At 29.8% G+C, this 13,678-nt stretch overlaps 1 protein-coding gene and 1 non-coding gene across 2 annotated transcripts in view; both read left to right on the top strand.

Annotated features, from left to right (window-relative positions):
- Positions 1-13,678, top strand: part of LOC142326899 (uncharacterized) — a 64,985-nt gene that overhangs the window by 42,297 nt on the left and 9,010 nt on the right. The window contains exons 16-20 of the mRNA XM_075369631.1: positions 457-937; positions 5,167-5,339; positions 10,531-10,641; positions 11,778-11,839; positions 12,066-12,125. Coding sequence (XP_075225746.1) covers positions 457-937; positions 5,167-5,339; positions 10,531-10,641; positions 11,778-11,839; positions 12,066-12,125 — 887 coding nt within the window. The remainder of the gene's footprint in view (positions 1-456; positions 938-5,166; positions 5,340-10,530; positions 10,642-11,777; positions 11,840-12,065; positions 12,126-13,678) is intronic.
- LOC142327158 (small nucleolar RNA SNORD61) lies at positions 9,494-9,569 on the top strand. The gene has a single exon (XR_012756943.1). It is a non-coding gene; the product is annotated as a small nucleolar RNA SNORD61 (small nucleolar RNA).

Here is a 13,678-nt window from a genome sequence, read left to right as displayed (position 1 = left end):
TGACAATCCTATTTGCAAAAAATTGCAATTTATATTTAACATAGAAACTCAGATAAATTACTTTTTTTGATCGACCAAAACTTCAATAAAGAGAGCTAGAGAATTTAAATACGAGTTAAAAGATAAAATATTCTACAGTGGTAGGACAGTGTTAGAAATATGTACCCAGTATTTATAAATTAGATTTTAATTTAATTGAACATTTTTTGAATTATTTGTTTAGAAATACAGTAAAAATAAACTAAAAATTATAAAAAAAAATTTTAATAAATTCAAAAAAGGCATATTATGAATAATTTGAAAACGAATATGTATGGAAAGTAAGATTGTTTAAAAATGAAAAGGAGTTCATTCTTTTTATGTCTTTGTAGCTAAGAAATATGTCAAAACATAACATTAAGTAATTTAATAGCTGAACTTAAAGTAATATTTCTGTTGAAATTAATTTTTTCTAAGGCGACAGGGATTTGACTTTCCGACACCAATTCAAGCTCAGGGTTGGCCAATTGCTATGAGTGGACAAAATATGGTTGGAATTGCAAAAACTGGTTCTGGCAAAACGTTGGCATACATATTGCCTGCTACAGTTCACATTAACAATCAAGAACCTTTGAAAAGAGGTGATGGTCCTATCGCGTTGATACTGGCTCCAACCAGAGAACTTGCCCAGCAGATTCAGCAGGTCGCCCAGGAATTTGGTTCATCTACTTATGTCAGAAGTACTTGCATATTTGGTGGTTCGCCTAAAGGACCTCAGGCTAGAGATTTAGAACGTGGTATTGAAATAGTTATTGCCACTCCAGGAAGGCTGATAGATTTTCTGGAAAGGGGTACAACAAATCTTAGACGATGTACTTATTTAGTCCTAGATGAAGCCGATCGTATGCTTGATATGGGATTTGAACCACAAATTCGCAAAATTGTAGAACAAATTCGGGTAAGAGCTTTTTTTTTTTATCACATTTATTTTTATATTTTGTATCGTAACAGATTAGAGTAGTTTCCTTGCTGGGATTGAACTCAGGATCTTTTAAATCAGAATTTATAACTAGCTAGTTAGTATGTAAGACATATAACCTGACGAATCATTACAGAGATTAAGCAAGAAACAATGTTCTTGAAAGATGACATTTTTGTTTTTCCACATTTAAATCAAATTTGAATATAAGTACAGTTTTTTAACATAAGTTCTATTGGTGTTAGTAGTAGTAAGTTTTATTCCACTATAACAAAAAGTCCATAATAACAAAAGTTGCTATCTGTGCTATAAACATTTTTGGTCGGGTAATTTTATATGTAAGTATGCACATAAATATAGTAAACATGTTCAGCGGAGCCTGTTCACTTAAAGGTTGTTTTTTATCACTTTCTTCATCTGTAAGTTATTTCAAATGTGATACTTCATTTTTTGTTTAAACTGGTTTCTAACATAAATGAGAAGAAAGTTTTTACATACTGCTATCTTTTTTGCAATTCTTACAACTTTTTTCATTTTACAAATGTTAAAATTAGTGGTGGTAGTTTTTTTAATGTTAATCTGCCAATTGGCTATGATCAAAATCAATAGACGAGTAGTAAACAGTATTGATAGATTGCAGCAACTGTTAGCTAGCTATATATGAAATTATTGAACTGAAATTTATTTAAAGTATACATATTTTTCAAAATTTTTGAATGTGTTTTTTATCTGATAAATTTACTTAGAGGTGTTATTATGTTAGCAGTATTTAAAGTGTACAGCTCAACATAAGACATCAAATTCTACACATTAGATTTGAGTAGTTCAGTATCTTAACTACACAACCCTCCACTTCTCTCAGAATTAATTTTACACAACTAAAAGTAGCATTACTTGCCCACAGAGTAGCTCACACATGTTTAAAATCAGAAGTCCCATACATATAAACTACATAAAATTACTCACATTTAAAGTTTGGAGATTGGTGTCTGGATCTAAATAACAAGATTGTTTACTTTGAAACTGAAACATGAGGACATTATTGGATTTGATGCTTATAATTAGTCAGAAAAATTATCATAGGGATTGTTATGCCAATAAATAATAATAATAATAATAATGAAACAATAATAAAAAATATCAGCCTCTATGGAAGATTGTACGACTAGCACTAGATAGGGAATCTTGGAGAGCTGCATCAAACCAGTCAAATGACTGAAGACAAAAAAAAAAAAAAAATGGAAGATTGTACATTTAAAGCTATTAATGGAAATAAATGACATTTAAAATTGATACAGAAAGTTTATTATTCACATGGAAAGGTAACTGTCCGTATATAAACACATTAATTAAATTAACTCAAGGAATGAAAATAAAGCTGTTGAGCATATGATGTTGGTTTTATGTACTATTGCAAATCTTAAATTCATAACACATGGTTTTAAAAAAAATTAGATTCAAAATTTAAAATTTTAATATTACGATAGCTGTACTATTAAAATTTTAAAAGCCTGTGGCCTTTAGGTATAACTGCAAACTTTAGCTATTCCAGTTCTTAGTGTATATAAGACCAAAATTCCTGTCTAGGTATTAAGAGTGATCTCTTACTCTTTCTCAAGTTATTTAGAGGGCACCACATATGAATGTAAATGAAGTGTAATCCTGTACATTCTCAGATTGACATATTCTTGAAATGTGTGGTTAATTGAAATCCAACCACCAAAGAACACCAGTACCCTTAATGTAGTATTCAAATCTATAAAAGTAACTGACTACAAGGATATTTGAACCTTACAACTCTTAGACTTCAAAATCAGCTGATTTGTGATTTATGTAGTGACCTCTGACTGGGAACAGCTTCTAATTAAATTGTTACAGGAGCAGAAAGGAAGCCACTTGCTGCACATAGTAATTTGGATTCAGTTATTGTTTTGGCTACACCCATCACATACCAACCTAACTTATCTATATGGAGACAAATCTAAGCTGTTAGGCAATGAAAAACAGTTAAAGCTACTTGATTGTATCATTTTTGGTATTCATTTTCAATCCAGCGTATCTGTAACAATTATTTTTTGTTAAAGCTGTTGTGATATATCCTTCACTATTGTAAAATATGTCAGTATAGCTGACTGCTATAAAGTAACTAGTTTGTGATTTATTTTTGGAAGGCACAAGTTTTTTTGCATATCAAAAGATAAAATTAATAGTAAGGAATTATCCCTCAATAAAAGTTTTTGTTAATTTTATGTACATGCTTTGTTAATAATCAAAAGTCTTTTCCTTGTTGTTTTTCTTTTTCAATTTTTTTTATAGATAACTTTTACAGAGTGGTTTTTTAGTCCTGTTACCTAATTTTAAATGTAATTTAAGAAAGGGAAATTTAGGTGGAATAAAAAAATGTATGTATTTGTTACTTACAAAAGAGATTTAATAAAAAGCTATTACTTACATAATTGTTAAAGAATATGCTCAAAATACACCCACCCTTTGCGGTTGGTTATACACGCACAGATTCTCTTTAGCATATTTGACTTGCATATTTATTATCAATTTATTCATTCTAGTGAGTTTAGTTTTAAATTTTATAAACCAAAAAAAAAATATCTAACATCAGTAATTTTGGATATGTTGTGTTTATGGTTGGTTAGAAGAAACTGTTTTAACGGATTTGTTGGCTTTATTACTCATTAACTCCTTTGAGTAACAATATAAATTTATGTGGTTTTGAAGTACACAAAAAGTATTTACTGCTATAAACATTTCAGATTTTTTTCACCTGTTGCACATGTGGTTTTTGGGCCCCAAAAATGATGAGACATTTCAAAATCGTATGATTTGGCGGTTTTTTTTTTTAATGGATACTGTAACGGTCCAATTTTTAAGTACTATTAGTACCTCAGAAATTTGGACCCATTTATAAAAGGTAAAAAACAGCCCTGTACCCCTAAGCCCTTCATTTATTTTGGGCCCAAAATTTGAAGAAAAGCAATTTGTAAATGTAACTTCACTAAACATTACAATATTTGGTTATTTGACAAAGATGAAGTTTTTCTTTACTATTTCCAAAAAGTTTTTTTTGACCCTCTGTACAATGTAAAATATGAATGCTACAGCTCGTGGAAAAAGTGACAAAAATGGCTGTTTTACAAATTAGAAAATAGTTTATTACTAAAGGAAAAAATTTTTTTAATATAAAAAAATATTTTGGCACTACAAGGTGGGTGGGTAATTAAATACCAAATATCAAACGGTGATTCACTGATCATTTGTTGAATAAAATGGAATACTCCTGCAAAGGTATGCAGTTGAATGAAAACTCCAAAAGAAATTGTTATTCATACATCATGTGGAAAAAATATAACCCAAAAGCAGACTTTCTTGCCTTCAAATTAACAGGGAAACAAGCCATTATCTGGTTTACCATTAATCAATCCTCCTCCTGCAAGATTGACTGTACACCATTTTATTGAAAAAATTCCAGCTATGCGGAAAAAGCTGCCAAACCCAAAAACTACTTTTAAATTAAAATTTATAGATAATAGCTTTTGGATGTGATGTTGCATACTATGTAGTAAGATAAAATAAAGTTGAATTACACATGTGCAATGCCAGTTATTGAATTTATGGTGAAATGACAGAATAAACCCATTTTGATGGGGGTGTACATATCCTGAGATAAAAACAGATTGAAAAAGAAAAACACATTCTATTATCACAGAATTTTGTTTACCTTCATACAACCTTTTCTATTTTCCTCTTGTTTCTCACATGGAAACACTCCCAACACAGCAAAAAGTTTAATGTAATCAGTTCATTTGTGTTTAATGAAAAAAATATGTTTTTTGACATACTGATATCATTTTCTTTGTGCTTGATTTTAAATACTTAAAATATGTTACATAGTTGTTAGCCTTTGCTATATTAGTTAACTTTTATTCAATATTCTGTGGATTTTGCAGCTAACAGTGCTATAAAAAACTCATATTTTCCAAAAATTTGGGTTTTATATTAACCACTCATGCTTATTCTATCTACATATATTACATGTACACCCAATTCTTGAAATTAAAAAAGCTGTATAATGATAAACTTTTCTTTCAGTGCTTAAAAACTTATATTAAAATTTGAATTATTATGCCTTATTAGTATTTAAAATTATTTCTTTCCAGAGAAATACTGTTATAATTTCAGCATCTTTTTTTCAGCCGGACAGGCAAGTATTAATGTGGTCTGCAACATGGCCAAAAGAAGTGAGAAAACTTGCTGAAGATTTTCTCAGGGATTATGTTCAGATTAATATTGGCTCATTACAGTTATCTGCAAATCATAACATTCAACAAGTTGTTGATATTTGTCAAGAATCTGAAAAGGAACAAAAGTGAGTACTGAATGAACAAGCTATAAACTGTATAACTATAGGTTCTGTCGTTTCTTGTAATTTGAGCAATATTAGTTAACATTTATTAAATGTTTGTATGTAGTTATATTTAGTTTTAAGAAGTAATAGTTATTGGAAAAAAAACTGCATGCTTATTTACAGTTTGTAACTACTGTAGAATACATTTAAACAAGAATACTATCATATTGGTAGGCAACTTTGGAAAATCAATACAGCCTCTAAGTGCCCTTAATGCCCCCTAAACCTACATCACTTATATTTCTGTAATTGAATATTTTGCTTAATTCTCTCAATACTAGTCACTATGTAGTTTACTTCTCTCTTATTGATTAGATGGATAAACTTATTCCAGGAAAAATAAAGACTACCTTAAACCAGTCACAAGTATCTTGAAACAAGATTTTAAGGTAGACCCATAACAGTTTAATTTTGTGATAAAACTTATACAATTCAAACAGAGGCTATTGGGTATTGGTCCCCTATTATTCATCAATGAATTGGAATCACTGTAAAGTATGTTTCCTAATCTAATTCCTATTTATTATGTACTTCTATTAAGACCACGGTTTCAAAAAATTATAAATTAAGTCCTAAAAAGTTAATTTTGCAACAGTTTGCAAATCAATATAAAATTGCCTGATTATTCAACAGGTGTAGTTTTTCAAGAACAGAGGTCAATTTCCTAGAAGTTGAAAAAAAAGGTTACCTTGCTATACAGAAGGTAATTCTATTTTTGTGATGCTTTTCTCTTGTTTTCCATTGAAAATTTGACAGATTCCCATATCATATGAAAATTTATACTAAAAAAAAATTAACTATAATCTGAGTAGTTGTGCAAGTAGCTCTAACCTTTCTTTATTGGCAATATGGTAACTTATTAGTGGTCTTTGTTAAACATAGTGGACTTTGAACAATACCTAAATAAAAATTCCTAAAACAGATGTTTTAAGGTAACTGCATATATCCATTATTGATAAAATTGGCATATTCATTATTGATAAAAATCTCAAATTGGCACAACTTAGTGTTTTTGTAGATGTTGTTACAACCTCTCCAAAATCATGATAAACCTGTTAATAACAATACCATTTTGATTTTTATTTAAATAAGTGCTCAAAGGGGATTTCTTATCTTCCTGGCACTTAAATATTTGTATACTTATTACTATAGTTGAAATAAACTTGTTTGAACCATTCGACTGTAGTGTTCATGTTATAACAGGTGTTTGAAGTCATTTCCAGTCATCACAAAAATTCATGCTTGCAATATGCTCATTTATACAGTTACAGACTGGTCAGTCTGATATTAGTCAGTGACCTGTTCATATCTTTAATGTCAGATTTAATTCTCGCTGACCAGTTCATATCTTTACAGTGTAAATTTAATCCAGTGTTTGGAAGTGTTAATTAAATAACTTTACTGAAAAATATTATATTTGCAAATTTTAAATCTGTTAAATTTTTACATTATTTTCAAGTAATTTCACGTAAAACAATGAAAGAACAGTGTTCAATTAGAATTTATGTGAATGAAGTGTCATAAAACTGTGAATGGTTGGTCATAAAAACTCTAATAAAGTTTTTGAATTTATGATGAAACAACTTAAAATTTTTTTGTGTATTTCAGATGTCAATAGTGCTTGTAAATATGAAATAATGTTTTTGTTAAAATTCAGTTACTTGTATGGACAGTTCTTGTGATTCTTTGAGTACTTATAAATAGACAGTAAAACTTAAGACAAACAACATTAGAGCAAGCTCTTAAAGAACAGATTTTTCAAATTTAAATTTAGTTCCTGGAAACTCTCTTAGTGTTAACTTTTTCACAAATGTAAAAATTTTCAGAAGTGGTAGGTAATAGTAGCCTCAAAAATGACGATCTGCAGGTTATTTTTTCCAACTAGCTGGACCACATACATCATTTTGAAAGTCAACAAGGTAAAAGTGTGGATATTTCATTGAAGAATAATTAAAATTTTTCTACAATTTTAAGTACAAAGAAGACAAGAAACCCCCTCTTATTTAGCGAGTCAAAATGGTATCACTTTTTCATGCTTTTTAAAAGGTTATAATTTATTTATAGTACAAAACACGATAAATCTTTTTTTATGCTGTAAACATTTACAAAAATACTGCAAGTTGTGCAAATTTGAGATTTTCAAATCAAAGTTATTTGAAGCCAAAATTTGAATTTAAAAAAAAATTAAGTTTTCAAAAAATTCACAATAACTAGGGATAAGTATATCACTTAATATTGTTAATGGTAAAACTACTAACGTAGACCTACATATAAAAAATAATTCAAACTGTGTATGCCATCCCTGACTTAAAGAAAATCACCAAAAGTGAAATTTCATTTTTTCATGTTCAACTTAATGGTAATTTTCTAATAGAAAGAAGAGAGATAGGTAAGTAAACCTCTGGTCCAATCTTTTACCTTGAGAAAATATGATTAAATTGCTTTTTGTTTCATCTTACAGGACCAATAGTTTTTTAAATAAGATTATTTCATATACCCTTACAATTACAAAAATAGGTCTGTGGACCGTAACAAAAATGGCCACCACATGTAAACTGTTTAAATTAAGAATTAAAAAAAAAGTAGTTTTAAGGTCCTGAAACGTGTAGGAAACTGGGAATTAAAATTTTTTTGGAATTGGTAAAGCAACTAGCATGTTTGTTTGGGACACTTGAAATGGATTGACCCAAAGGCAGAGTATGAACATATATTCAAATGCAAAGAATTTAATTCCTATTATGCTTACATTTTATCATGAAGCTGAAGCAAGTATTATAATAATACTAGCATCTCATTGTGGTAAACGATCTATTTATGTTAAGTGGATAGATAAATCATTTATATTTCTGTGTTAAAACATTTTATTTATAAAATTAAATTTTGAGTAGAGCTTTTTCTCTAATTGAATTATTTGATTTGTCAGCGATATAATCGTGTGTTTGAAAATTAATATTGGGGTTTTAAAGCTACGTATTATTTCTCAAGTTGTATGTACATTGATTAATTATACGTGAAATGAAAGAGCAACTCAAGTAGTTTTAGCCATGCACAAGCTTATAAACTGTTTCTTGTACCTTCAGCTTGGAAACACTAATAGCAAAGATGGTTAACCCCCCCCCCCATAAAAAAAGTGTTCTGTGTTTTGTAGTTTGCCAAAGTGTGAATCTACAATTATCAGGCAACATGCATTCAGTTGAACTTCCATTGTGATTTCGAGTGACCAATAACATTTGTAGATAGTATAAACAATTTGAAACCACTGGCTTTATTAAGAGAAGAGTACATGACTACAGAATGTGTCTGAACCAAGACAATGTTGATTGTTGACAATGTTGAGTCCTGTGTGTGTAGTCATAGGATATCTATTATGAAGGCTAGTGTAAATAGTCTTATTTGATTAGTCCTAGGAAATCAGTTAGGAAGGCTAGCTGTAAAACAATTCCAGTGACAGGGTTTTAAGGAAACGTAACAGCTGTGTCCATATTGTTTACAGCTGTTACAAACTCTGAACACTTATAATATGCATATCTGGGGATCAGTAATTCCTCATGAAATATTGCAGTGTTAACAAGACATCCCAAAAGCAAGTCATTTTTTTTGTGGTAGCAAGTGTGTCTGGAATGAACTAATTTAATATACAACTATTGCTTCTTCCTCAACTGCAATATGAACTGCAGAACTTTATTTGGTAACAAGATGGTGCGCTTCCTCACTGGCCTTAACATCATTGTATTGGTCACCAGAGACCAGATTACAGAGCATGTTTGCTGTGGCCTCCACATTTACCTGAACTGACCCTGTGATTTTTTTTTTCTTTGGGCAGTTTATAAAGGATCAAGTGCATGGAGCCACCGTTACCAGCTAACCTACTTGACTTGTCACAGGATTAAAGCAGCTGTCGCATCAGTATTTCCAGGCTTGCTGATTAAAGGATGGGATGAACTATTTGCTGGATATATGCCATGTGACAAATGGTGTTTTCATTGAATACTTGAAAACTGTTGAGTTGCTCTAACATTTCATGTCATGTATAATTTATCATTGTAAGTAAGTAAAACTTAAATACTGCAAAACTTCAAAACCTCTATTTGTTTTGAAACGCAGTACACTTGTCTTCTGTGATGATTTGTTTACCTTATGATAATTTTAAATGATATTTACTCATTTTATCCTCTAAGAAGATCTGAGAAGGCTTTATTTAATTAAAAATTCATTTCTTAAGAAGTTCTGAATACAGATTGCATTGGGAATATAAAAGATTTCAGCGAGCACATGTTTAGTTTATCTGAAGTTGTACTTACAAACTAAGAACTTTTATCTATGTGAAGTGTTATAAAAAGGTAAATAAATAGATTTACTTTAAGTTAATCGCACATTAACTTGCATTTTTAAAGTTAACTGTACTTTATTTAATAGAAAGTGAATAGATTGTTATATTGTACACATTTATGGCTTTGTAAGACATTCTTAGGTCTTTCAGACTTAAATTTAACTCAGGAGTTGAGTTCATTCTTTTGTATTACTTGGTCAAAGAGAAAGCATTACTCTGTTACAGATTGGTCTTTTAGTATCTATTCACAGTACTTTGTACAATGGTTTTCCTGTGTGCAATCTTAACAGTGATCCATATCCTGACTGGATGCTTTGCTTTTAAGGGTTGTACAGAACAGTTTTCCATTGCTAAATGTCATCAAATGCCTTGCATACCACAGAGAAATAATTGTAAAATATTTAACTTCTTAAAACCCATTTAATACTGTTATGACTTTGATGATTACAGAGATTCTGTACTCTGTATTGTTTAAATTTGTTATGGTAATTTTATAAATTTAATGTGGCTTCGGCTATTGCATGTTTGATTCCTTCTTTAAACTAAAATTTCCGTGGTATTATTCTATAGCCTCTGTGTATGTTTAAATAAAAAAAAAATTTGTTACCATTTTAGTTTACTGGCTATGAACGGCATTTTGGTTGGGGGGGGGGTAGCGACCAGAAACGCTACAATGGCGGGATCTTCCCTCCTGTGGGGGGGGGGGTGGCGAGATGTTACCATTTTAGTGAGTTTTTTTTATTAATTAGAAACAATATTGTTTGGTATTAGTAGAATTATTAATATATTTATATTGTAATTAATTTTTTTTTTTTTTTTTAGATTGATTGATTTGTTAGGCGAAATATCTCAAGAAGCTGAAAATAAGACTATGATTTTTGCTGAAACCAAGAAAAAGGTTGAATATATTGCTAAGGGAATTAGACGTTCAGGGTAAGATCTCTAAGGTGTTTCAAAAGTTTTTTCATATAAAAGCACTTCTCATTATCCAGTTAAATGATTGTGCCAAATAGGAAAAGCCTATAAAAACTTTAAAAAGTTGACTGTTACAGTGGAATTTGGTTTTTGCCTGTATGACAGATTGCCCAGTTGTTGTAAACAGCACTGCTGTGTTTGCAGTAAGCTTTCTATGTGGATGTGAATTATAAGTGCTGTAAACAATTTGTGCCTGTTTTAGACTGTTTACAAGAAGTCAAGATCTGTCATGAGAACTGTTTTAACGTATATGGGTAAAAGGCTTTAGGTAATATATACTTGTCCATGTGGTCCTTATTGTAGTTAACACATGTGATGTTTCTCCTGAAGGGTCCAGTTATTGTTTTAAAAAATTTTCAAATTATAATGTATGGTGGGTGTGTTGTACTTGTACTCCCCAAATCTGATTGTAATCATTTTTCTGAGGTTTAATTCAAGAGGACCTGAATTTTTACATTACAAAAAACTGTATTTAAATTCAACCTGTGTCGGAAGTAATTATTGAGATCGCAAACTAAATAATTAAAAAAAAATAAGCATTGGCCAAAATGAAAATTACATTTTTTAAAAGGTGTTTGTGGTATTCTAAACTTAAAATGTTTTTTTTTAAGCATAAAAATTTAATCTTTCAATTCAGAACAGAGCTGAGGATCTATATTTGTTATTCATTGGCCAAAACCTTTTAATATTTCTATAATAAAAAGATGGTTAAAAAAAATTGACCTCTATTTTCCTCTAGCAAGAATACTAAAATCAAAAGATTCACTATTAAAAAAAAGCTCAGTTTTTAAAGATGACTAATTTTTTATGAGTTAAAGGGTGAGAATAACTTTTATAGCGATAATAATTATAAATATTAAATTTTTGTACTCTTTGCTTCGACAGATTGAAGTTTCTGTTAATGTCTTAAACAATCTCAGTAGTTGACTGTTGACTGACTGTAAATTTAAAGATAACATTTGTTGAAGATTACGTTGAATTATTGAATTAAAATCAGTTTATTAGAAAAAAGCGAGTTGTTAATACTAATTATTCATTTATATATAAGGTAGCATAACTTGTGTTTATTAATATATCTTCTTTTTTGTTTACAGATGGAGTGCTCTTTCAATACATGGTGATAAAACACAACAGGAACGTGATTATGTGTTAAGAGGTAAGCTTAAATAATTTATTTTTGTGTTAAAAAAAATGTCAGTAATTACAATATTTTGAGTAAGTGGAAATATTGATACAAAAAAAGATTTTGATGAAAATGAATTAAGTTAACTGTTATGTAATTATTAATTATATATTTTCTTCATAAAAGAACAAAGATTGCCTTTTTGTTATTAATTAAAAAATTCGTTGTTTTGATTAGCTATTTGAAATTTTTGTTTCAGAATTTCGTAATGGTAGATCTTCAATATTGGTGGCAACTGATGTTGCTGCCCGTGGCTTAGGTAAGTTAATAATTTATATTGATGAATGTGCGGGCTGGCTTCACTGGGGAGAGACTGGTTGATAACGCGGGATTCTTGATTATTAAATAATCCTTGTTAGTGAGCTGTTATGCTATGATAAATGAGTATATTAAGAATACAGTATCAAGAATGTAGTATTTACTCATTTAAACAGCAAGAATCTTCTATTTTTGTAAACATGGGCATACATGATTACAGATAGTTAATTGACGAGAAAAGAAAGTAATTTTCTTATTTTTCTACTGCATGTTAAGACTTTTTAGGATATGTCAGTGTTTTATTAAGGGATTCACATATGTTGACAACAGAAACAAAATAAATTTGATGATTGTTTATCTACATAAATATTTTTTAAAGTTGCTTTTGAGAATTAATCTGCTTGAATTTCGTTTAATTAATATGGTGTTTAATTTTTGTTAGTAAAAAACAAAATAAATTGGCTCAATGTTACAGAGTAATTTTTTTAATAGATAATTCAGATTGTTAAATGATTTGTAATTAAAATTTGAAGAAAAGTCTATAGAGTAAGGCTGATGAAATCAAGAAATTATGGGTTCTGGTTTTTAAGATAAGGTTTAGAATGGTCCTATTAATTAGTTATGAAAATATTAGGAATGTTTTGTTTAAATAATTATAAATTAAGGGATCAGAAATCAATTTGATTTTACATAATTTGTTGAGTGAAAGATTCATATTTGGAGTTGAAGAAAGAAAACCAAACATATCTATAATATCCTTGAACAGGTGGCTATGTCATTTTTATATATATATTAAAGGGTGTTGTATTATGTATGTTCCAGATTAACCCTGGAACGCCTGGAGCAATTAAAATTTTGTACACAAATGACTTCCTATCTGTAGGGGTAAGCACCTCTATGGGTTGGGGTGGGAAGGATGTGAAATGTAAAATTATAAAATGGCTGATATTAATGTCCAATTGATAGTTTTCGAGGTCATTAGGCTGATCGGTGAGTTCCAATGACAAGTTGAATAGAACTCCGTAGAACCTTCTAGAACAGAGGTGTTCTCAACCTTTTTGGGCCTGTGCCTCCACTTGCTGAATGTTTAATAATGCTTTTATTATTGCAATAAAAAAAATACTAACACTGGTTGAGATAAAATTTTGATTAATTTTAAAGTACTAAATAGAACTGCATTATAGAGGATTGTACTCGCTGCAGTTAAAATTTCAGGCTACCTTGTTTAGTTTAATTTTATAAGAGCACAATTAATGAGAGGGGATGTGCTGTTTTCTTTTATAAGTTTTTGTGACAATGCACACCTCAGATCACCCCTCAGTCATCCTGACTGTGTTTTGTATTTTGATTTGATTTAAGCCCGCATAGAAAAACCAGGCTCACATAGATGTTGATGAAAACTTTACAATCAACGTTGCAGCTTCCTTAGCAATTTGTGGGTACACAGGAAAATAGCTTAACTGAAAATCTTTCAACAGTCATGTTTAGGAAACCTATTATCTGGTTGGTCTAGTGGTGAACTTTACAAACCAGCTGATTTCAAAGTTAAGTTCC

This window comes from Lycorma delicatula, chromosome 6 (assembly GCF_047948215.1).
Source record: "Lycorma delicatula isolate Av1 chromosome 6, ASM4794821v1, whole genome shotgun sequence".
Classification (NCBI taxonomy): domain Eukaryota; kingdom Metazoa; phylum Arthropoda; class Insecta; order Hemiptera; family Fulgoridae; genus Lycorma; species Lycorma delicatula.
The sequence above is the reverse complement of the archived record's forward strand: the minus strand, read 5'-3'. Positions and strand labels throughout refer to the sequence as shown.